Raw genomic sequence first — 23232 nt, 5'->3', positions numbered from 1 at the left:
TTACCACAACATAAGAAATGTACAATTTCATAAAAACCTATGGCACACAACAGGAGGGAAAGTAGTCTTTACAGACATATACAGTTAACTACAACATTATTTCTGAACACTGACACCGTGTCTTGACCGGTCAAATTGGTGCCCTTAAAAGTCATGCCCTGAAACTTTTTCCTAGTCAAGTCAAAATCCTTCAAAGTTATCAAGGAGACAGTTTGAGTTAAAGCATTTTCAAGTAAGTTATACATTCAAACTTCTGGATAAACAGCAAAAAAAAAAAAAAAAAAAAAAAAAAAGTCAGAAAGAAAATACCCGCATATATATTCTTATAAAATAAAATACAACTACAGTAGTTATAATCAAGTTCAACTAATCGTAATACTTAAGAATCAGTTAGATTAGGAAGGAAGAGAGCTTCAATGGAGTTACTTGAAAAACACAACCAATCTAAGTGGAATTCTACAAGGTTTTCTCTCAATATTGATTGTACCTCATTGAAAGGGGAGACATTCACAAAATGAGAGGACGCGATTACCTGATGGTTAGAAAAGAAAAGAAAAACCTCAATTAACTGCAATTTTACCCTCCTCCATGAAATGTGGGAACTGTGATTTTGGCACACTGTCAGAGCTATTCTTCTCAGTTTCAGCCATTGCGGCAGGCAAACCAGAGTGGGATCCATCCATCTTTATGAGACCTCCAGTGGATCCAATCAGAGGCCCACCAGCAGGACTCCCAGGGAGTGGTATGCCACCTCCCTGAATGACAGAAATTTCATTGGCCTTCATAGTCAGGCCACCGCTGAAGGCAGCAGCATACTGGTTCCACAGAGATGGATCAAAGTTCATTGGTGGTGCACCCAGCTCTTTGGGTGCCTGCATAATTTCTGGCAGCATCTTGGCCTCAGAGTTCATTGCCATTAGCGCCATGGGATTATCCAGAGACAGGCGCTGTCCACGGCGTGATGAATTGTTCCACATGTGGGTGCCAATATGCACCTTAAAAAAAAAATAAAAAAAAAATTACACATTCAATTACGATACAAGTTAAACACTAAAAAGGATCATCAACAGTCTAATAAGGTCTGCAGAGAAGATTATTGGTGTCAGCCTGCCCTCCATCCAGGATCTGTACCTGTCCAGAGTCAGGAAACGGGCAGGTTACATCTCTGCAGACCCATCACACCCTGGACACAAACTGTTTAAACTCCTCCCTTCTGCAAGGCGCTACAGAACTCTGTACGCCAAAACAACAAGACACAGGAACAGTTTCTTCCCTCAGGCTGTCTCTGTGTTAAACAGCTAAAACCGGACTTCAGTGTTTCATCCTTGCACCATGCACCAATTTGCACTTCTGATTTAATCTTGTTCTATGTCTATTTTTTTGTCTATTTTTTTGTAATTGTTGCACTAAAGAGAGTGAGGTGTAACTGGAGTCAAATTCCTCGTGTGTGTCCACATACCTGGCAATAAAAAGCGATTCTGATTCTGATTCTAAATGGCACACTTATTCAGCAATTTGAACAGTGAAGATTTACCTTTAGATTTCCTTTTGTAGTGAAAGCCCTGCCACAGATGTTGCAGCCAAAAGGCTTCTCCCCTGTATGAGTGCGCTCATGGATTTGCAATGCACTGGCAGATGAGAAATTCTTGCCACAGACATTACACATGTGCTGTTTGGTCGATCGCCGTGGTGCAGTAGAGATTGAGGAGGGCATGGCTGTTCCCTGAGGCATATGGGAGCTGAACAAACCGTGAGGGCCCATTGGATTCTCTGGAGGAATGTTCATCTCCACACTGCCCAGACTTGGTGGTATCTTCATGAAAGGTATGGTGCTGGAAGCTGTTGATACAAGAGAAAAAGGTTAGACTAATGCATTCACCAAGACAACAATCAACATACTTTTCCTCTGCTACTAAACTCACCATAGTCTCCATTTGTAAAGAGCATGCCAGGTTCTTCTTTAATCACCTTGGGGGTAAAGCTGCTGGAAGCAGTGAGGTCAAGGGCCCCACTACTCTCACTGCCATTGTGTGCACCATCAGACTCTTGTTTTGACTCACTGTGGGCAATTTCATCAACAGCTGAATCAGGGGACTTAGTATTATTGTTGTTTATTGGGGAAGAGGAGCGAAATGACATGGCTGAATCAGGAACGGCAGGACTGCGGCCATTTGGATTTTCCTGCTCCTGAGCTGGCAGAGATTCTTTAGATGCTCCCTCACTCTCTGAAGCAATGCTACTCTGTCGTTTCAGTGCAAGAGCAGAGGTGAGATTCTTCAAAACATCTAGGCTGGAAAATACAGCAGGGGCTGTGTGCTTTTGATGCTGCTCCTCAGAGGCAGATGGGAGTGAAATTGAGGAGTTGTTAGGCTTCTGAGAGTTCAGCTCTGGCTCATGCTCTTCCATGCCTGCTTCAAAGCCATTGACATCCATTGGCTTATCCTCGGGTAGAGATGGCTCCATTGCCTCAGCTGCCTCAAACTGGTTTTCTGGTATTGGTGTATTGGGGATATGCCCTCCCATGTGCATGCGAATATGTTGCTGAAGAACCACGGCATTTGTGAACTTCTTCTGACAGATTGGGCACGAGTGTTGCATTTTAAGGGGAGTGTTAGCTCTGTGCACTCCATAGTGGGCCTTGAGGTTACCCTTCGTGGAGAACGCTCGACCACAGATTTTGCACTTATAGGGCCTTTCCCCAGTGTGTGTGCGGTAATGCATTTTAAGTGAGCTTTGGCAGCTCAGTACCCTATGGCAGATCACACACTCATTGGGATCATTGGTCCTCTTTTCCAGGCCATCAACCATCTGCTGAAGTTTTGCTGTTCCAGAGCTTTGTTCTCCTGGATGAGTACTGCCATTCATGTGATGTAGTGCTCCAAGTAATTCTTTAGGATCCTTCTGAATTGGATCCAGTCCCGTTTCTTGGCCAAACACAGAGGAAACCGATGGGGAGCCGTCACTTGTTGATGGGGAGGGCCTCTGGGAAAATGGATCACCCCCAAAGCCATCAAAATTAGTCTTGAATCCTGATATAGATGGATTGAACCCAGTAGCTGGATGACCCAGGATTGGCTTAATTTCAGTCATATTTGACTCTTCCATGGGCACAGACATACCAAAAGGAATGCCACTGCTGGTGGGAATATTGTCAAGGTGCTCTGGTACAGGATGAGGATTCATGCTGATGTTAGGATATTTGTCTTTATGTCTCTGGAAATGGACTTTGAGGTTTCCTTTGGTTGTGAAGCGGTTTCCACAGATGTTACACTTGAAAGGCCTCTCACCGGTGTGAGAACGCAAGTGAATCTGGAGGGCACTGTCATTGCCAAAGGTCTTTCCACAGTATTTACATTTGTGCTTGTATAATGATTCCACATTCTTTGATTCCGGGGGGATGGTCAGCATCTTTGTCTTAATTTTTTTTGAGGATTCAATCCCAGCTTGGATACCATTGAATGTGCTGGGGAAACTCATGACACCTGGGGATTGGGGCAGTAGTGCTGGTAAACGGCTGGCTAGATCTGGAACGCCCTTCAAAATGTCTGTTTTTGAAGTCATTGATCCCAGTCCTCCATTGAGAGAGGTAGGGATGCCTGCAGGCAGAGGTAGTTTACCTTGCTTCATGGTTTCCATAGACAGGCTCTGACTGCCGGTCCGTTTCCCTATCAGCGCTGCTGCAGCAGACAGCTGTTGAGAGAGATGCGCACCAAGGGCTTTCAGAGGATCCATTGCTGCCCCTACCGATGACTGCAGACTCTGTGGGGTCATCATGGCTACCTGGATTCTGATCTGTTCTGTGAGCTGGATTTGCTGTAGCTGCTGTTGCTGAAGGCACACTAGTTGTTCTAAGATAATTGGTATGGCCTGAAGGGCATCCTGTGGTGACGTCACAGAGGTATTTGAAGAATGTTGGGAAACAGCCACTTTAGTGTCAGGCATGGTTTCAAGAGTGACGTTTGAATCTTGTATTTTAGGTGAAGGTTGGAAAGCCATCTCAGGACTTGCAGACATGTCTCTGTGATCCTGGTGTCCCGAGTCCTCTGCGTTCATGCTGGACTCTTCCCCTGTTCTTTCCAGTTGGTCTGTATTGGAATGATTGCTGGACTGGCTATCATCGTGATCACTGTTGAGGCCTTCAGGAGAGCCTTGTGAATATTCCTCTGGCAGTTCATTCCCATCTCCGTCTCTCATGATGACCACTTGCTGACTTTTAGTGCAATTTCTTTCATGTTCAAGAAATTCTGCCTCATCAAAGTATTCGGCACAACACTTGTTGCAGACTCTGGTTTCATCCATCCTCAACTTCTTCACATCGTTTCCCGTCTCCTCAGCTTCATCATCCTGGGGAATCCCTTGAATAAGAGAATACAAGTTACACATATGCTCTTCACACAGCTAAAATGAAATAAAAATAAGCTGTTAGACTTGGCTGACTACTACAGTCATACAATTTAAAACAGTTTGACAATGTATGAAATGTGATAAATATGAGAAAAATCAAATTAATACTTTTTTTTTTTTTACTGAATCTTGAATTAACATTTGAGGCATGCTAAATTCTTATAAACTTCGTGTCAAGACAGTAATTTGACATAAATCTTGTTTTGAGGGTTTCTTTTTGTTCACCGTTTCAGGGTCACTGGAGTTTTTAAAACTGAATTTCTCCATTGTCCACAGGGCCAGCAGAGGGCAACCATCTACCTTTGATATAACTCAGAACAATGTCCAGAGTGACAAAGTAATTTACAGGGTAAATAAATTACATATTTACCCAACACATCTTCTGAATAAAAAACAAAAAACACCTTCTTGGAAAAGTCTGAACACAAATCTGATTTCTGGTGCCACACAAGGCTGTTGCTTTTCCCAGACAAAACTGAAATTCCAGTAAAACTATAAATCTATGTTCCACAAAAATATAATTAAACTTATTTTGATGTCCATGTATAACCAAAAATATATATAAATAATTCAAGTCGACATTTGCAATGCAATCAACTCGACGCATTTAACAGCTTGTGAATGCCTGATAAGTACTCCAAGTGTGCAATTTAAATTGTCTGCTAACCAAGAGGCCATTTCACAACTGGGTGTATTGTCAAATGCAAATGCCTCTGAGAAAGGGGGCAGACCACCTGTTTGCATTTGCCCAAGGAAACTTTTGGCCTTGTTAATTGCTCACCAGGAGGCACTGAAGCGGTGTCACGAAAAAGTTACAAACTGCATCACAATCTCATTCAAGGAGGAAACGGCGAGCATGACTCTGCCATCCACTTTTACGCCCCACACAGTTAAGACCCTCTTACGCAGAAACCATTTAATGTGAAAACATACGTATGTCGTAATAAAACAATCTATTAAAAGCATGTGATCCTTCTACAAAGCCGCAACTTCTCTACTAGTAAGTAAATTCGGGAGGCAGAACATTCATTTACCACTTGACGGCGCATGACCTGTATCCGATCACCTTTACAGGGATATGACACGAGGTCAGATTGAACATTTAGACAATGCGCGCTGCATTGGATTACATATCCCAAATGTAACATTTTAGTCACAAATATTCTAAACAGCATGTTCAAATCAGAACGCACTGCAACTTGTCCCAACATCGCGTTATCTCCACTTGTCGTAATTATAAAAGGTGAAGTCAACGACTGGACTGGAGCTTGCATATGGCAACACCAAAACGCACCCCCACCCAGTCTCCACGAAAAGGCGACTGCTCCATCCCCCACCTCTCCACATATGTACTAAAGGAAACAGTCATGCATTAAACTGGGGGATTTATTGCCTTTAGGTCAGCTTACCCCAGAGTCACATTTCATAGTTTTTGGGACACCTTTGTTTGAGACCTCAATTTTTGGAGCGCACTTGCAAACACAAATCTTGCAAATCAGTAGCACCATAACTCAAAAGATTTCACCAGTAGAGTCAAATAGAATTGGGTATGTAAATTACAACACGGGAAGGGATTAAAACCCAACAATGCCCGTCAAAAGCCTACAACAAAAAATACACAAACATTTCCCAAGAGAATTAACTATATTTTGCTACAATTCAGACCAGTTAGTGACATGAATTAATATAAAAATTAAATAATACGTCTGATTAGCCGATACAGTCGTTATCTGGCACACATCTTTCCAGGAAAGTCTACGATGCATGCATATATACATAATATATAGCCTACATCATGTAGAAGCACAAGCATCATTGATTTCATCAGTCAGCTCACTTAACAGCTTTTTGTCCAAAACGTTCTAACCCTATGATTGAAGTCTGTGAGTTAAGCCTTCAAACCACACAAAAAAGTTACAAACAAGCAATTCGGCGCTTTGAACACGTAAAAGCCTACAGTGTTGCCTTTTCAAGCGACCCTCGCGGAGCACCTGTATGTGTTCAAAATAGTTTCTCAACGTGTCGCTTCACAGCAGAGAGGCTAAGTTTGTCCCCGGCCGAGTCAAAAGGACAGCAACAGGTCAGAGTGCGACGGAACAATGTTAAAACCAGGCCCCCCTAAAGCTGCAGATCAAGTAACGATGGGTTGAAAGCAGCGTGGCCACGGCCACACGTAAAGTTCCACTATCCTGTGAGTAAAAAACTCACCACTCTCTGTCGAACCGGGCTCGTCAGAGTTGATGTGCTGCGGCTTGGCTTGCTTGCGCCTCGACATGGTGCAACCATCGGGAGCAAAGAGTCACAGACAATTTTCCTCCCCTTCTTTAACAAATTCTTCAGCTCGGAAAATTAGTCCCTCAAGTAGAAATGCGCATGTCAACGTAATTATTATTATCGATAATGCATTGCGATTTATCACAAGCCCCTGACAACTGATTGGCTCCAGTCCAAGTGCTCACACATTATTCAAATGTGCTCCCTATTGATGAGCGGAGCGGTGTGGCAGAAGGGGGCGGGAGGAGGCACGCTAGTGGACGGAGTGCAGGATGGAGGCAGGGTCAATGACATCCAACTTCTCGCTCTTTTCCTTGTTCATGAAAAATGTACTGTAACACAAGCGAGTGAGAGAGCAGTCAAACCTTAATTTTTTTTTGACTGGCAGACCGCCGCGCCTTAAGGAACTTAGGAAATTAAACTCAGAACACTAGATTGAATTATCATTATTATTATTGTTGTTGTTATTATTTGAAAGACATTTTTCTTTCTTTTTTTTTCCCAGTGGAGAGAGCGTGTCTTGGTGATTGTGAGAGCTAATCTATTTGCTGTGATGCTTTATTCATTACAACTAAAAGGATACATTTGTATGTTTCTCCTATGCTGGTGTCTTGGGCCCCAATGCCCCCAATATACGGTTGTATAAGAAAGAAACAAAATCAAATGATATAAAAGAACATCTAGAGATGTGTTATGTGATCAAGATGATGGCATTATTCTATTGGTTCTGCTTCACGCTAACGTTCACATCGTTGGCACAGTTAAAACATTCCAGGAAGTTCACTGCGCATCACAGGGGAGGAATTAACAAAGGGGAAAACCTTAATTAATGCAGGACTTCATGCATGTACTGCACAGAGACTTGCCTCTAAATCAGCGAGATAAAGATCCTGATATGTTCAATGTAAATAAAACCAGTGTTACTGTGCTGAATAGTACTTGTGGACTTTCTTGTTGTGTAGGACATACAGTAGTTTATAACCCCTGTGTCACACCTCCACATTTCTCATTTGCAGATTACCATATGCAGACAGGAATTTATTTTTGGAATGCAACATACCAAAGGCATACCGAGCTCTTCAAATGCTGCTCTTCAGAGACTGCGATATCAGTATGGATCTTTGAAGAGTGAGAAACATGTATTTTGGACCCAACGTTATGTGAAAAAGCTGTGGAAGAGGAAAGAAGAGTATGCCATGATGGAGCTTTTCAAAAATACTCCTCCTGGTGTTCAGAGAAAGAAAATACTTCACACAATCAGAAGTCAGAAAAGTGTGAAGAGTACAAAGGCGTAAAAACTGCTCACGGAAGCATAACAGACAGAATAGTACAGAAGAATGTGTCTCCAAAGTGAGCTAAAGCCGGATTATTTGTACAGCACAGATCATACATCAAAGTGATTGATAGACTTCATAATGAAATGAAGACTAACTTTAACAGATAAAAAAAATCCTACTTTTCTGATATGGAAACAATAAAATAATGTGAAAAAAACAAATGCCAAAGCATAACAGATAAGATTTGATATTCTGATAATCATCTGCCTTCACTATCTCTAAAAAAAAAAGGGATTGTAAGATACAACCTTTGGTTTGGTAACTCAATGAAAATAATTTGGAAGTAATTTTGACTGTACAGTTAACATAGTTACATAGAATAATTGATAAGTTAGCTGAGAATGAAAGTTACAATTTAAGATAGGAAATAATAATAAAAAAAATCCATCATTTATAGACAAGAGTGACATGAAAAAAACGCTGTATACACAATTCAAGAGATTGGCCTCTTTTCTATACTTTTTTTCAGGCTAAACTACTTCAGTGCGTGTTATATAATGCCACAGCTGATAAGTGGGAGACAAAGACACGCCAATATATTCAGATAAACAAATGCCCTTTAAGGGGCTGGCTGAAGGTGAAAAAGAGGGGAGTGCTGTCTAGACAGTTTATTGCCCCAATAGGAAACTATACTTGAATACACTGTTTTTTCTTCGTTGAGTCTAAACAACTCAAATTGTGCACTGTCGTAAAGCTGCAGTTGTGGGAACCAGAAGAGATGTCAGCTTGTATGACCTACTTCTTTTGAATGTTGGACAATAAGGCATAAAAGTAAATCATAATCAGAAAATATATTAGTGAATGAAGAAACGGACACATACAATCATTTGAGATCATGATGGGAAAAAAAGTGAAATTCTTCTCCGGCAACATTTTTATTGTAAAATACTATACCAATGTAATTATCCTTTGCCTTTTTCCTGCCTCATATTTGGACCCCCCCCCCCAGAAACTGAGATCCATTGTGAAAATTTTGTGCTGGTAAGTGTTAGGTATTTCATTTTAGGGAGAAAAAAAAATCTGCTGAAGAAGCAGTGAGCACAGAGAGCAAATTGCTGTGTCCTTGACCAGGTTATGTGCTGGACAATAGTGAAGTTTCCAGTCTCAAAAATGCTCACAATGGAGATTAGAAGCAGCCCCAGGACACAAACCACAGTGTAATTATTATCTAGATCCTCGTCTGAGTTTGATTCCCTATTTGGAGTTTCACATGAGAGCACTGTGAGAAGGAGAGACATTGAGCTCCTCAGATGTGTCACTTGTGTTGAGATTTACAAGGACCTTGCAGCGGCCAAACAATAACAGGCCAACACTTGCTGAGGATTTGTGAATTGAACATGTGTTTTTTAGGACTCAATAAAAGATGAAAGGCGCGACTCATCTGGGGAAGGATGAGCAATTTTCACATCAGTGTGACGATCGATGCTGTCGTCAAAACAAGGCAAATTTTAGTGAAAGGTTTCCATTTAAGTCATACGTGTTGTTTCTTCTATAGCTAAGTCAGATAAAAAGCTTTCTAAATCCTCATTTCAACTTAAATAATGCCTAATTAAACTTGGACTTTTCTTCACTCAACAAAAGTAGAGATGGTTATTTGATGAAAGAAAGAGACGTGTCACGGTCTCAGACATATTTTGTATTTTTCTCATTTATACTTCTCAGTGTGAATCTTTTTTTAAAGCATTTGAAATTCATTCCTTCTAAAAACACTTACTTAGATTTAAGTGGCTTATCAGCCATTTCTGCAAGTTGTCATACTTCTGAGATTAACAAGCATTCACTGACACAGTTGAGTGTATTCCTGAGCTCCTTGCATTGTTTCACACACATAAGGTGTTTTCAACTGCAAATGATTAACTGTCTACTGAAGAAACAAAAGAAAAAATGGCCCTTTCCTGTGTAAAGGCTTAAAACCATAGTCATGTCTCACCATTTCAGATGTGCTCTCTTCAACACAAGGATACCACAAATGGTCTTTTTATGGTTGACAAGTTTCTCATTCACCAACATCAGGATGTCTTCCGATGTATTTTCTAGACCCTGTTTTATTATTTTATCCTCTGTTGGCTTTCTTCAGGTGCCCCCTTAAAACATTTCCTGTCTTGTAGTCATAAATAACATAATTAAACTTACACAAAGGACAAAGGGAAATGTTTTTTTTTTCATGTAAGACTTGATTCCCAAGGAAAGGGTAAGAAATGCTGAGGACAGACAAACACAAATGAAAACAGCTCGGCTGACCTTTCTTGTCTGTTGAACTGCCAAGGTCTGTGTTTTTTCCATTCATATTAGTCATATCACAACATTAACTTTGATTTTTGGCAATCAATGCACCTTTTCCTATGAGCGCACTTTCAAGATTATGCAGTAATTTTCTTGACTACCCTTTGGTTCCAATCATCTAAACATGACACTATCTGGAAAATACAAGTGTAGCATCTCACTGCGATTACTATAGTGTCAGACTGTTTCCATTATTGATCAGCAAACAGCCTCCTTTTCATGAACATGTGTCTTTAGCTCTTTTGTTTGGTAGTATCAGTCTAGAATAAAGACTGAGGTCATCGATGTGAAAGCTATTGGATGTTCGTTGGCTGTGCCAATATGGTTCATTCCCACTGAATGTGTCTTATGTAAAAAGTTACATCTATACACCATGTCCAGATAGCAGTGGTGTTATACTATAATAATATGGGCAAACCTACAGCATATTAGGTTTGATTATTATAATGAATTAAATAGTTTAAGGTTCCTTCAACTCTAAAATACATTTAGCTTCTTTTTATTACTTAACTTCTATTGCTTTTACACCAAAAGTAGTGCATTTTACACACTAAAACAGTGGCAGGATCGGCTGAATGACCAACAGCATCCAATAACATATAGTGACACTGATGTTGACTTTGGTTGTGAAAACAGTGACAAAGTATCTGTCTGATGCAAATATGATGAGATTGAAAATTCAATAAATATAGCATTCATTCAAAATGCTATGACATTTTTTAGGTTAAAGTTATTGTGAAAATTTGCTATTCTGTGGCCTCCATATCTGCAAGCTTAGTTCCCTGTCAGAATTCCTCCCTGACTACTATCTTCTGCACTCACTTTACATGTCACTAGAAATAAATCCCAGCGAATTATTGTGTTATTCCAAGCAAAACTTGTCTTTACAAAGGCATGTAAACTTGTTAACCTCACTGAAATTGCACAATTTTTTTGCATCTTTTTATGAAAACAGTAAAGCATAAACGTTTGTTAATACAGCCAAATTTCAAATTTATCATTTATTTATTTATCCATCTATTTATTTTTAAACATGTTATAAATTGTGACTGAAAGGTATCCAGTTAAGACTATGTGTCACCTCATGCTCATGCTCAGCACTCTACTCTATTAAAATCCTCATTTTATAACTGCAGCATCATCAGACAAAATCAGCATTCAAGTAACTCAAATACAACCTCTACGCAGTAAATTCTTACATGAAGGATGAGCTTCCACAGAAAAAGTTAAAGCTGTTTTCTCACACAATCCACAGCATCATTCAGTTATTGACTGATGTAGGACATACATCAGTCAATAACTTGATTCTGCTACTGTACTGTTATAAGGGTGGTATTTCAATTAAATGGCCCAGTTGAGCTTTAACTGTAGCTCGACTCAACTGTGCATGTAACCGTACTGATTAACTGCCCGTTAGTACTTCATAGGAGCCCTTAAAAAAAAAAGATAAATGAAAAAAATTCATCTCCTAAAGTTTATTAAATGTTATTACATTGCTTTGTAATTTGTCAAACATGAATAATTGAGCCTAGTTAAGTCTAGGAATTTATACGTTGAAAATCTTCAGTACACATACAGTGGGAATGAACTTTACAAAGTGAGACACATCTAATATCCCTCAGATGTGGTTGAAACAGCTGGACTTTGAAACAAAAGTAAATTTGCATATTAATTGCATATCAATTTCACAAAATATAAGCGAACCATTGCAATTTTTTTTCTCATGACATTTTTTACAGACCTAACAATCATATTACTTGAAGTTAATTGTTTTTCAATGCAAAGTGTCTAGAGGAGGATCATTGAGTATAATGTGACTGCATTAAATTCAAGCAAAGTATGTAATAGAATTTAAAAGATTCATTAGCATGCAAAGAGTTCACAGAACTCAGAATGGTTGTAACACCTGGGTGAGTCAGGAAGTTTAAAGAATCCTTGATAACAAGATGTGTGCCTATTTATCTCATACCACTGATTGGGGGTTGGGGTTGGTCGAACTTCTACTCTGATCACGAATTCTTTGAATGTAATTTGTCGTGTCATTTTTGAAGAATTTTTTTGTCACTTATTTGCATTTTCTTTTGAATGATTTTCTTGCATGTGTTGGCATGTCAAAAGAAAGTTACTGATTAGTTGTGCTTTCTTTTACTTCTAGCTTTATGGCCATGGTAACAGTCTAATATCCTGCTCAACTCTTAGTGTGTAATTTGCATGAATGTGTGTGTGTCTCTGGAGCAGTGGCTGGCGGGTGAGGGGAGAGATCAGTGGCCCACACATGGCTGTAATTTAATGGAGAATTGCCCAGTAGTTCCTGTGCAGAGGTAAACACACCAATAGTCAGGCTTTTGTTATTGCATGACTATGACAACTGCCTCTATCAATAAACAATAGAGTGTTGGGGGAAACAAGGACTCACTGTATGAAGAGAACCCCGCTGTGTCCACTTCTCACTCTCGCTTGTAATCAGCCTCGCACTGGGGAAGGGTATGATGAGCCTGGGGTTCTGCAGTCACACATTACAGAGAAAGTAAAGCAAAACACATAATCTAAAGTGGTTTTAGAGATATTTGACTGAAAATGCTATTTAACTGTTGTGAATTTGCACACCTCCATTATCAGAAAAGTTGCAGTTTGGGGGATGAGGAGGTCAAACATGAAGAATCTGAGACACAATAAACAAAGAGATAGGGAGAGCTTGGCGGTCACCATCAAGCTGTGAGTCAACAGGGGCCCAATCCCTCAAATCTGAGATGCAATCTGGGTCAGGGCCATAAACATTTACAGGGTGGGAAGTGCTGAGCAGAGGAGCTGCAGGATATCAGTCCTCTCTCACTTCTAATTAGCTTATGAGAATGTAACAGTTATACAACAGTACACTGCTAGTTCCCCGCTTTTGCATTTCAAAGTATTTGTTAAAGATGAAGGCTGAACGATCAATTTAAAGCAACAGGATAGTTTTTTTTTATTTTATAAAAAGCTTCATTTTCTGTCAGAAAACATTAAATTGTAATTGATGGAGTAACAATGTGGATAAACATTTACTTCATTTTTATGTAACAGGGGTTGATTTATATCATTCATATTCATTCTGACAGATTACGTTTTGTTGGGAGCACGCAAATAGCAAAGTGACCAACATAAATACTTGTGATTGTAACACAAGCCTGTTTACATGAAGTCTTGCTGACATGCACACACATTTTCTGTTCATACAATAAACCATCAAGATGGTCATATCTAAATGAATTATTTCTCACAAAAAAGTTGGCTGTGAATGAAGAGCAGATATTTTAAAATCCCCATCTGTAATTTCGCTTAAACAGAAGGAACAGTAGATATGGCTATTTAGATATATCAGTAATATCTCATCAGATATATCCACAGTGTGGAGATATTACCATTCAAGTTACTTTGATGTTCTCCAAATCATTAATTTAGCCTCAGCTTTCAACAGTGCCCTTTTGTGTCAAAGGGGGCAACTTCCCTGAACACAAAGGAAATATGCAGCACACAGCACTTGACAGTGAATGTGGTCATTCATGTGGGGCTAAAAGACTAAAAAGACACCTGGTGGGTTTTCAAGCTCTTCAATGTAAATGTAGGTTTACAGCGGGCATTGACAACGACAGCCGTGGACCTCAGAGGTATTGACTGCCTTCTGCCACTGCTGAAACAAACTCCTAATCCCCTCTACACACTGTATTCAATTCACTCACGGGCACTTAAAATCTCTTCAAATTTTTCACGAGTACATATCCAAGAGTTTGTACTTTGTTCTCTTCAGAGCATACCACTTAAATCTATTATTTCTTGCCCTACAATGTATGATAAAAATAAATTGTATGACAAAATAATATATATTTTTTTGTTCTTGCTCCTTCTTGTTAATACAGCTCAGAGAATCAGAGTTCATACTATTATGAGTGCTCTGCGGGAACATGTAGAAGAGTGTATTATGGTTGTTATAGCAACCACAAAAATGGCTCCTCTGCTGAACAATAGTCAGATGGGCCTTTGGGGGAGGCCCAGTGGCAACCCCCTCCATATCCACATCTGCCGCTCTCACATTCAGACTTATGGGATGTTCTGCTGATTATTTTCTGTCCTTCTTTGCCCTTTCAGAACTGTCAGGCTGAGAGAAAGAGGATGAAAGTAAGAATTTTGCCAACATCTGTCCAGAAACTGTGATGTGGTAAGCTCTGGTAACAAATAAAAAGAAAAAAAAGGAAAGGAATTAAATGAAAAAAAGCAAGGGGGGTGCTGAAGTCATTGAGGTTGATGGGGTTGAAAGATATAGAACAAATGTTTTTAGATTCTCTGCAGAGATCTCCAGCTAAAAAGCTCTGTATATAATAACAGTGCATAGCAACCAGGATGGTATGCAAGACATGACTTAAAATATGGACCATTCTCAGACCAAACAACAACTAGTGTTAATGTTGATAAGGACTGTGTGTAAATCTTGTGCATGTGTGACTCTTTAGTTGTTTGAAATGCCAACATTACAGAATGCTGATTGTAGTTCTGTTTTTTTAAACAAGATGTTTTGAAGTAATTAGCTCAAGGAATGTAGAGAACACATTAGTCTCACTCTATTTTGTGAAAAAAAAGTTTGACTGAGTGTGTGTGTGAGGGAAAACTGTAAATCACAAGTTGGACAAAAAGGAGAAAACCCCATGGTGCTTTTGTCTTTTGATTCCCTGTAGACAACACCCTCAGAAGGATTGAATTGAAGCCACCTGCATGTCTGCAAAGCCACTAACCCCCCCCATTTTTTAAGAGAAGGATTGTATATGTACACATTTATACAAAAGAAATAAAAACTGAGACTTTAAACATTTTTTTTATTTTAAAATGAATGAAACCCATAGAACCCAGTTCAAGTCACAGTTATTATTTCACAGATTATTATTATTATTTTTACAAATGACCTCAAAGGGCTTTGTAGTGTATGTTGCATATAACAAAGTTCTGTCCTTTGATTGGTTTAAAAAAAAAAATAATAATAATAATTTGTCAAGAGCAACAGAGGATGCCTCCTTCAAGGAACAGAATAGATTTTTACAACAAACAGCTCTTTGCTATGAAGTGTCCAAACTTCTATTACTTGTCTGAATCACTGTGCTGTTTAGAAAGACCAGTACTGATCAATACGTTTTGCCGCTCAGGTATGCTTCTACTTTGTGCTCTCACAGGCAGACACAGAGAAATCTGCCCTGAGTTGTCCTAAAATGTTGTGACCACTGATGCATTTACAGGCAAGGGGAGAAAGGAAGGGAGAAAGAAAGACTTCAGACTCCAGGATATCCAAACCCCCGCATCCATATTGATTAAACAAATTTGCCACAAATCATTTTACAAATGCCCAGTGGGGGGCTATAGAGTCTGGTGGAAATACTCCATTCAAGCTCTGCCCCCTCCTGCAGGGCTGAAGCCTCGACTCTTGGCTCGTTTAAGCGTGCTGACAACCTCTTATCCTCCAGCCATCTGCAGGGTGGGCTGGCCATTGCTCAGGGGTCTTTGTGCTCTGAACGTCTGGAGATTTAAGAGTAAAACTAGAAAAGACAATATCATAAGGTGAATGATACCCCTCGTAATTCTGGTTCTTGTTCATTTGCAAGGTACACAAAATCAAACTGTAAAACTAAAATGCAATGCAGCAAAGCAAAAAAATGTCTTGAATTTTCACCGCAACAACACAAAGAGGTGACATTCAGTGCAGCACACAGTAGCTGCCTGGTATGTTCTTGCAGTAACTAATACAAATTTGGGTAAACATTAGCTCCGCCTCCCTCAGCTCGCTCCTCTTTGTGAATGAAAGTGGGTGGGAGCAGCTATGTGAAGTATGCCTGTGTGCTGATCAGTAGTTTTGAATGCAGGTGGGTGTGTGCATGCGTGTGTGCATGTGTGTACACGTGCAGAGCGGGTCGCCCTGAAGGGGAGAACAAACAGGAAGCTGCTTTTATGCATGCACAACGACCAAGAGTTACTTTTTGTAAAGTTTGTGTTTTTGCATAGATTTTACCTGAAATTGTTTTTTTGTTTTTTTTTGTAAGTCGGATTCCAATTGTTGGCATTGTTAGAATTGCAATTGTTCACTTTTTTCTATCTGATATTCCACCTGCATCTGTTTTGGAAATTACAATTGATGGAGGTCACTGATAAAAGGTCTGAAACTCAAAAATATGTGTTGCTTGCAATATTGATATTAGTCAATGGAAAGCGTGAAAGAGATCACTCACAAAGTCACTCATAGCTCACACAGCATTGACATTTAAAGAACTAAAGCTGATAACAGATGTTTAATCATCATATATTCTCCATGTTCTCATAATAAAGTAATATTCAGTAGTTTCCATTATGGCTGCTCTGTATAAGAAGGCCATTCCTCCCCTTCTTATAACCTCAAACACATGGTAAGCTCCTATTATTTTAACTGCTTCCAGTTACTTCAGATCTCCCTCGACCTCTGTGTGCAATCAGGAGAGGGAATGGCCACATTAAAAGAACCAGGCCGGCAACAGCTTGGGTTACCCTAGTTATAAAGGATTAAACACTACTTTAAAAGCCACAAATACTAATAAATGACTAAACACTTCTCTTTCGTATCTGAGAACAGTTTTTGGACAGCTACAAATACCAAAACATATTATTCACAGCAATCTTTTCATTTTTACATGCATATACATGGTGGCACAATTTTGCGTTTTCCTTTCCCGGTCATGTGGAACATGCGCCTGGAAATTATTTTTGCTCCTGTTCATGCGGAAGTTGTATGATGAGTGGGCTCAGTGGGAGCAGCTGAGTTGGTTTCTGAGGAGAACAACAATCAGGTAATGCTTGCAACATCTGTGTGACTATTCATGTGTGTATGAAACAGCACTGCTGAGTGGGGTTTTAAATTGTGAGACTCTGCAAATAGTTTATCTTTAGGTCATATGACATTCTTTCCATTCATTAATTCATGCCCAAACACATACAAACACATACCTTTCACAGGCACATCAAGCATCCTATCAAACATTTACCTGAATCTCCTCCTGTATTATACAGCTTATAAAGAGGCCCTAAATACTTCCCCAGAAACTAAATCCAACAAAACAGACCATTGCTCATAAAGTCGTCACGAGTGATGCGAGCAGAGCGAGTTATAGTGACCCTGGGACACACAATTCTTCTCCTTTCCAAACAAGCATATTCTACTGATTTGTACTCATCTGTGATCCTCAGTAATCATCAGGTCCAGTGTAGCATTTGTAAAAATTGTAAACACACAGGTTTCACATTACCTGTAAAAAATAGGAGTTTTATTGATAAAAGAAGAGCAGCAGTTGGTCATGCCTTTTCATTCTATCAGTCTACTGTCTAGTTACACGCAGCTCCTTTTGAGTTGAAAAAAATCAATAACTTTTTTTCTTGTTTGCTGATGCTGTTAGTACTGGCTGGGATAGAGGACTGAGTCAATATTAAGCTACTGATAATGGAAACGCTACTTGAATTCTTTTTTTTAAAAGAATAGCCAGTTAATCCCAACCATGTGGATAAATTGTTTGCAGTCATGTCACACTGTACAGTCAATGATCGTGAGCAGAAATATTATTCCATTTGGGACAAAAATAGATAGAGACTGATTGAAAGTAAAATCAATGAATTAGCTTATACGTCCAAGATGGTTTAGTTGATACTTTGTATCAATAATTTTGGAAATCAAACTTTTAAAACCTCAGACTGTTAATCGTGCACAACCTCCTGTACATCCATCCTTTCTCAACTCACCTAGTCGGAAGTTAAAGAGGCTTGGTTCTCCACACAATGAGATAAATATACTACTCCGTTCTTGCCTGCAGATTTTTCTCATAAAAAACCCTTTGATAGTTTAGCCATCTGGCCGGAGCCAAAAAAAGTCCTCATAAAAGAGGCCCAAATAAGGTCAGGGGTCACTCCCTCCCTAGGTCAGGGGCCCTGGAAGGTTGTTATAGTGGACTTTACTAAAGTTGTCAGCTCAGATCTCCTTGACAAATTAAAGCACATTCTTCTGTCTATAACAAGTATTCCCTTACAGTCAGACTTCCTCTAAAGGAAATTTTATTCAGGAAAGACACTAATCACACAGAACTCACTTTTGTGGTATTCATTGGGAAATAAATTAATCCGTTTTTCATTCATATTTCAATATCAAAATCCTTCACTGACTATGTCTGAACCATTTTCTTGTCAGTGGAAAACCATTATCCATATGCGGATGAGTAAACAGCCTTTACTCAACACATAGTACATTAAAGGTGCAATGACAGCCTGTCATTAACCCTGACCTGTCTGTGTCTCCGTCCAAATGTCCAGAGGATGAAAGGCTCGGCCTGGACTTATCTCACAGATGCATTTAGCTGACTGCTCTCTGTGTGACAGTGCAGAAGAATCTGCCTGCTAACACAATACAGACACTGGGAAGTTTGGTATGACATACATACCACAGAAATCTTAAACTACACTTTCTCAATTCACTATATAAAACTTGGACTGAATCACTATTATGGACAAAGAGATGTACTTAAACTTTCTTGAATATAAAGCATTGGGATTCTTGTGGGGGAGTTAGATGAGAACATTTTTACCACTCATGTCTGCACAGGAAATATACAGCTTGCAGCTCATTAGCTTAGATCCATAATTCCCTCTTAAAAGCACATTGTCTTCGGTACATATCAAACAACATGTAACACGCTATGTAGTTAGCCTTACAAGGTGCTAGTAGCATAGACTTATAGACAGTGCCACTCTAGCTGTATCTTTAGGTTTTTCAACCTGCCCTTACAGAAAAACTTCAAAAAACAGCATAGTTACGAAACAGAAAACTGTTTCGTAACTATGTATTCTTATGTAAACTGTATTCTTGCTGATGCACACAAATTCTGTATTCTTTCCATCCAGCATGATATTCAAAGTAATGTATCTGAGAGGGCTTTGTGGCTTGTGTGTCCAACACATTTTGTGTATTTAGCTGAGGGTTTACACTATTCCAGGAAAATAATATTTTGAAGTGCAATTCCATTGTCTGTTTTAATGCAAGCCAAGATGTTTCCCTCACCTTAATCATTTGTTTTTTAATGCCTCACCTTGACCAAGCATTTTTTTCTAATGCCTAACCTTAACCTTGTAGTTTGTAAAATGTGTAAAAATGCAATGAAACGGCGATTGTCTCCTCTCTAATATGATGGAACAGATTTTAAGTGACTATCTAAAGGAATGTGATGACATTGTATTCTTCTGAGTAGTTACTTTCTTGACAGAAATCAATAGTTGAAACTTTTGTGAATATTTCATCTTTCACTGTAAGACTGGGTTGGCTTTTTAGCTAAAATATTTAGCATACATATACATGTTTTCTTCACCTGAAAAATGAATAGTTTGCCAAATTAGGAGGAGAAGGGTAAAAGATGGAGACAGGAAATGAGAATAAAATGCCCCGCCAAGAAACAAGATAAACTGAATATATGGAAATCCATGTGCCGGACTGGATTACTGTCCCGGATGCATTACAGTATGTCCACTTTACATTATCTACTGATTATCATTATCAAACTATGTTTTGGATTACAAAAATCTGTTTTGTGGATGCCCTTTGCATTATTTAAAAAAAATACAGATCCAAAGAAGCTCACAAACACTTATGTAGTGACTATTTGAACTATGAACCAACCAGCCGGTGTTGTACTAAAATCTGAATAATGAAATACATCTGCTCAACATTTGTGCCTTATTTACTAAACTAAATCAATAACAGCACTTTCAAATACATGTGTGTGTTAAATTTATGGAGTCATAGTCAGTGGGGGTTATATTGTTGATAAAGAGTTTTCATAATCTTGCAACTTCCCAAAACATGCTTTTTTAAACTTGCAGAAATGTTTAGCATTTTGTTTAGTCAAGTAGAAATTGGCTGATGTATGATTTTAGAGAGAAAAGATGAATGGAAATGGAAATGATTAAAAATCATAATAACTTCCACAAAAAAAGAAAAAAAATTGTCTTTAAAGAAGATTCAATACACTTAAGATTGAATGAACACAATTTTGTACAAATGAAGTGTCTTGCCAGATGTTTCTGGTCTGAGCCAGCAAACAATAAACTTTAATATTCCAACTTTTTCCTTAAAAAGAGCTCTCTCCATTTTCTTATTGTAGACGTCCACTGCAATTGTCATTTTGTTTTTTCCTCCAAGTGACTTGTTTCCCTTTAGGTCAACTGCTTTCTTTGGTATCACTATGCAGCCTAGTTCATTGGCTGTAAACCATTCAACAGAAATGTGTCTGATTAACATTCATCTTTTTTGGGCCTTTTCAAAAGGTTTCTTGAGATGTGCTGAATTTATGAATGAAAACACAACAATAGCCACAGTACTAGCAGGATCCTTACAATGTGGTGCATAAACAAACCCAACAGCATAAAATTCAACTTGCTGTGACATGAATTTAACATTTTATTTTGCCAATATATGTAACTTGTGTGTAGATATATTATTCTGATGAGCAAAAAAAGAAACATAATTTCTTACATAAGAATAATAAGACCATCTGATTATTCTATCAGAAATGAGGAAAAAGAATATAAGCTAAGCCATGGTACATTTTGTCTTTACACCCTGTGACTTTCACAGACCTAAGAACGTATTTGGTTTCACCCCACATGCATTTAAGAACCCATCTAATAAAGCGAACAAATGCAGAGCATATGACAGCCCCTATGCAACTGTGGGAAGGACTGGACAAAGGCAAGTGCTTTCCACCACACAGCTGCTCAGTTGGAAATTTGTCTTGTGCTCATTGTCTAACTCTTTAAAAGAAGTGCTAAAGCTCACGCTCCATGCTCCAGTCACTTCCTAAGAAAAGGGTTGTTGGATGAGACATCGACAGCAGTGTCCAGTTTCAGAGGAAATGGTGAAAGAATTAGTAGGGGATGATGAGCTCCATTAAACACCACTGAAAAAATAGACCTTGCATGGCTGTCTGGAGCAATCAATGCTGCACAACCTACAGGTGGGGTATGGGAAACGGGGCCACAACACATTAAAATCAAAAAACTTTGGTAACGAGAAAGCACAAGGCAGCAAAGTTTTCTTCATTAACAATGTTAAGTCATCATTTCTTAAGCACACTTAATTTATGAGAGGGTGTAATAAAAAGAAAACATTATAATCTCAGAATCTTAGCACGACCACAGCGTGCATTTGTTTCAGATCACAGGAAGAAAAACAAAATCCCAAATTCTACTCAAACAAGAATGCTTACTCCAGCATTTTGTATGATTAGCATGACTATGAAAGGTAAAAACAAACAAACGGTTTTTCTCACAGAACTTTTCCTGAGGGACCAACTATGAGGAGGGTCTTCATCACAGCACACCATTATAAATCTTGCTTAATTGTAGGCTATTCCATGTCCACAGCTGTATTTTTCATCATTAAGCCTGTGTTTATAGTAGCAGGAAACTGGCCTCCAATGTAAGTGATAGATAATCAAATCTAAAAAAAAAAAAACCTGTGTTCACTGACACACTGACATGATGGTTAGGAGTGTCTTGTAGACCTTCCCACTGCTAATCTCTGCATATACCCTATAAACATGGAAGAAAACAGAAAAAAAGTTATGACAATGGCTGAATATTTTAAGTCATCTTGTTGACTTGTGATTAGATACAACTTAAGGAGTGCAAATAGAAATATATTTTCTTTTCTTTACTTTTTTTTGCATGTTTGTGTGTCTTAATGTGCAGATGGGGTTATGCGGGCTGTTTAATTTTTTTTTTACCAACCATCATTTCATTGTAAATGTTAACTTAAATACAAAAAAAAAGTATTTAATTGTAATTAATGATAGCTCTACAAAATGTAATATCTTGTATATGTAGTAATATATATTTATATATGATATATATATATTTATATATATATATATATAACATATTTAAATTGTTCTAGATAAGTCCATCTCAGCCAATTAGTGTTTAATGATTGCAAATGAATGCAACCTAAAACAATATCTTGTATAAAGAATTAATGACTCCAACTTTAAGTTATAAATATTTGTAATGTGATATTTTTTACCCAAACCCACTGCCTATATTTTGATTCCTGCTGTGTACACAGTCCTCAATACCTTTGCGAGCACCTGTTCTGCTGTTTTCTGATGGACATAACCAGATTTTCATGAGCAGAGGGAGGATGTAACATGCCTTCAGTGCCCATAACACAGCTTGCATTCCATGTGTTGAACAGTGATGCTATCCCCTTTTGAAAAGGAATGCATCATGGTGGAATAATTGCCCCTTACTCCTCTCTGGCCACTTAGTTAAAAGGGATTCAGATGGTTTGGGATCTCTCTCTCTCACTTTCCACCACCCCTCCTCCCATGGGGCGAGGAGAGGAGGGGGAGGGGGATGGGTATTTGACTTGAGAGAGCAGAATTTTTGGAGGGGGTGTGGGCAATTACATAAATAGCCAATCTAGGTTTGTTAGTTCAAGAATTTCCCTGTTTGACAACAATTCTTATTCTTGTAGAGGATGTAAACCAATGCTTTTTCTGACATTCCTTGAATTAACTTACAAATAGAAAAGAAACTGGACAACAGACTTAGATATTGGATTTTAGCAGTATTTTAGATGTCACATGATCCTCTTGAATTTTGGATCAACTCAAGACTTTTCCACCAGTCACCTCATGTTGGCAGGGCTGCTGGGAGGTCTAAGTGGTCCATATCGCAAGTTTGGTGGTGGGACAAGCCCTAAACATGCCTGTGGACACATACTTACACATGCCTACAATGCATTTGTTAAGTAAGCAGCCATAACGAGTTTTACGGTTTTACAAAAAGTGCTGGACATTTGTGGAAAATTTGTCTAAGTGTCTCATTTTAATGTCTTTTATGTTTTTCAGAAGGT

General features: G+C 38.8%; 1 protein-coding gene across 1 annotated transcript; it reads right to left on the bottom strand.

The window, feature by feature from the left end:
- Positions 1-312: 312 nt before the first annotated feature.
- On the bottom strand, positions 313-6679 carry sall4 (spalt-like transcription factor 4). Its single transcript, XM_075475806.1, has 4 exons — positions 6613-6679; positions 1923-4355; positions 1535-1839; positions 313-995 (listed from the first exon to the last, which is right to left on the bottom strand). The coding sequence occupies exons 1-4, from the start codon at positions 6677-6679 to the stop codon at positions 561-563; spliced, it is 3240 nt and encodes a 1079-aa protein (XP_075331921.1). The 3' UTR covers positions 313-560.
- Positions 6680-23232: the final 16553 nt, after the last annotated feature.

The sequence above is a fragment of the Odontesthes bonariensis genome, chromosome 10, assembly GCF_027942865.1.
Source record: "Odontesthes bonariensis isolate fOdoBon6 chromosome 10, fOdoBon6.hap1, whole genome shotgun sequence".
Lineage (NCBI taxonomy): Eukaryota > Metazoa > Chordata > Actinopteri > Atheriniformes > Atherinopsidae > Odontesthes > Odontesthes bonariensis.
The sequence above is the reverse complement of the archived record's forward strand: the minus strand, read 5'-3'. Positions and strand labels throughout refer to the sequence as shown.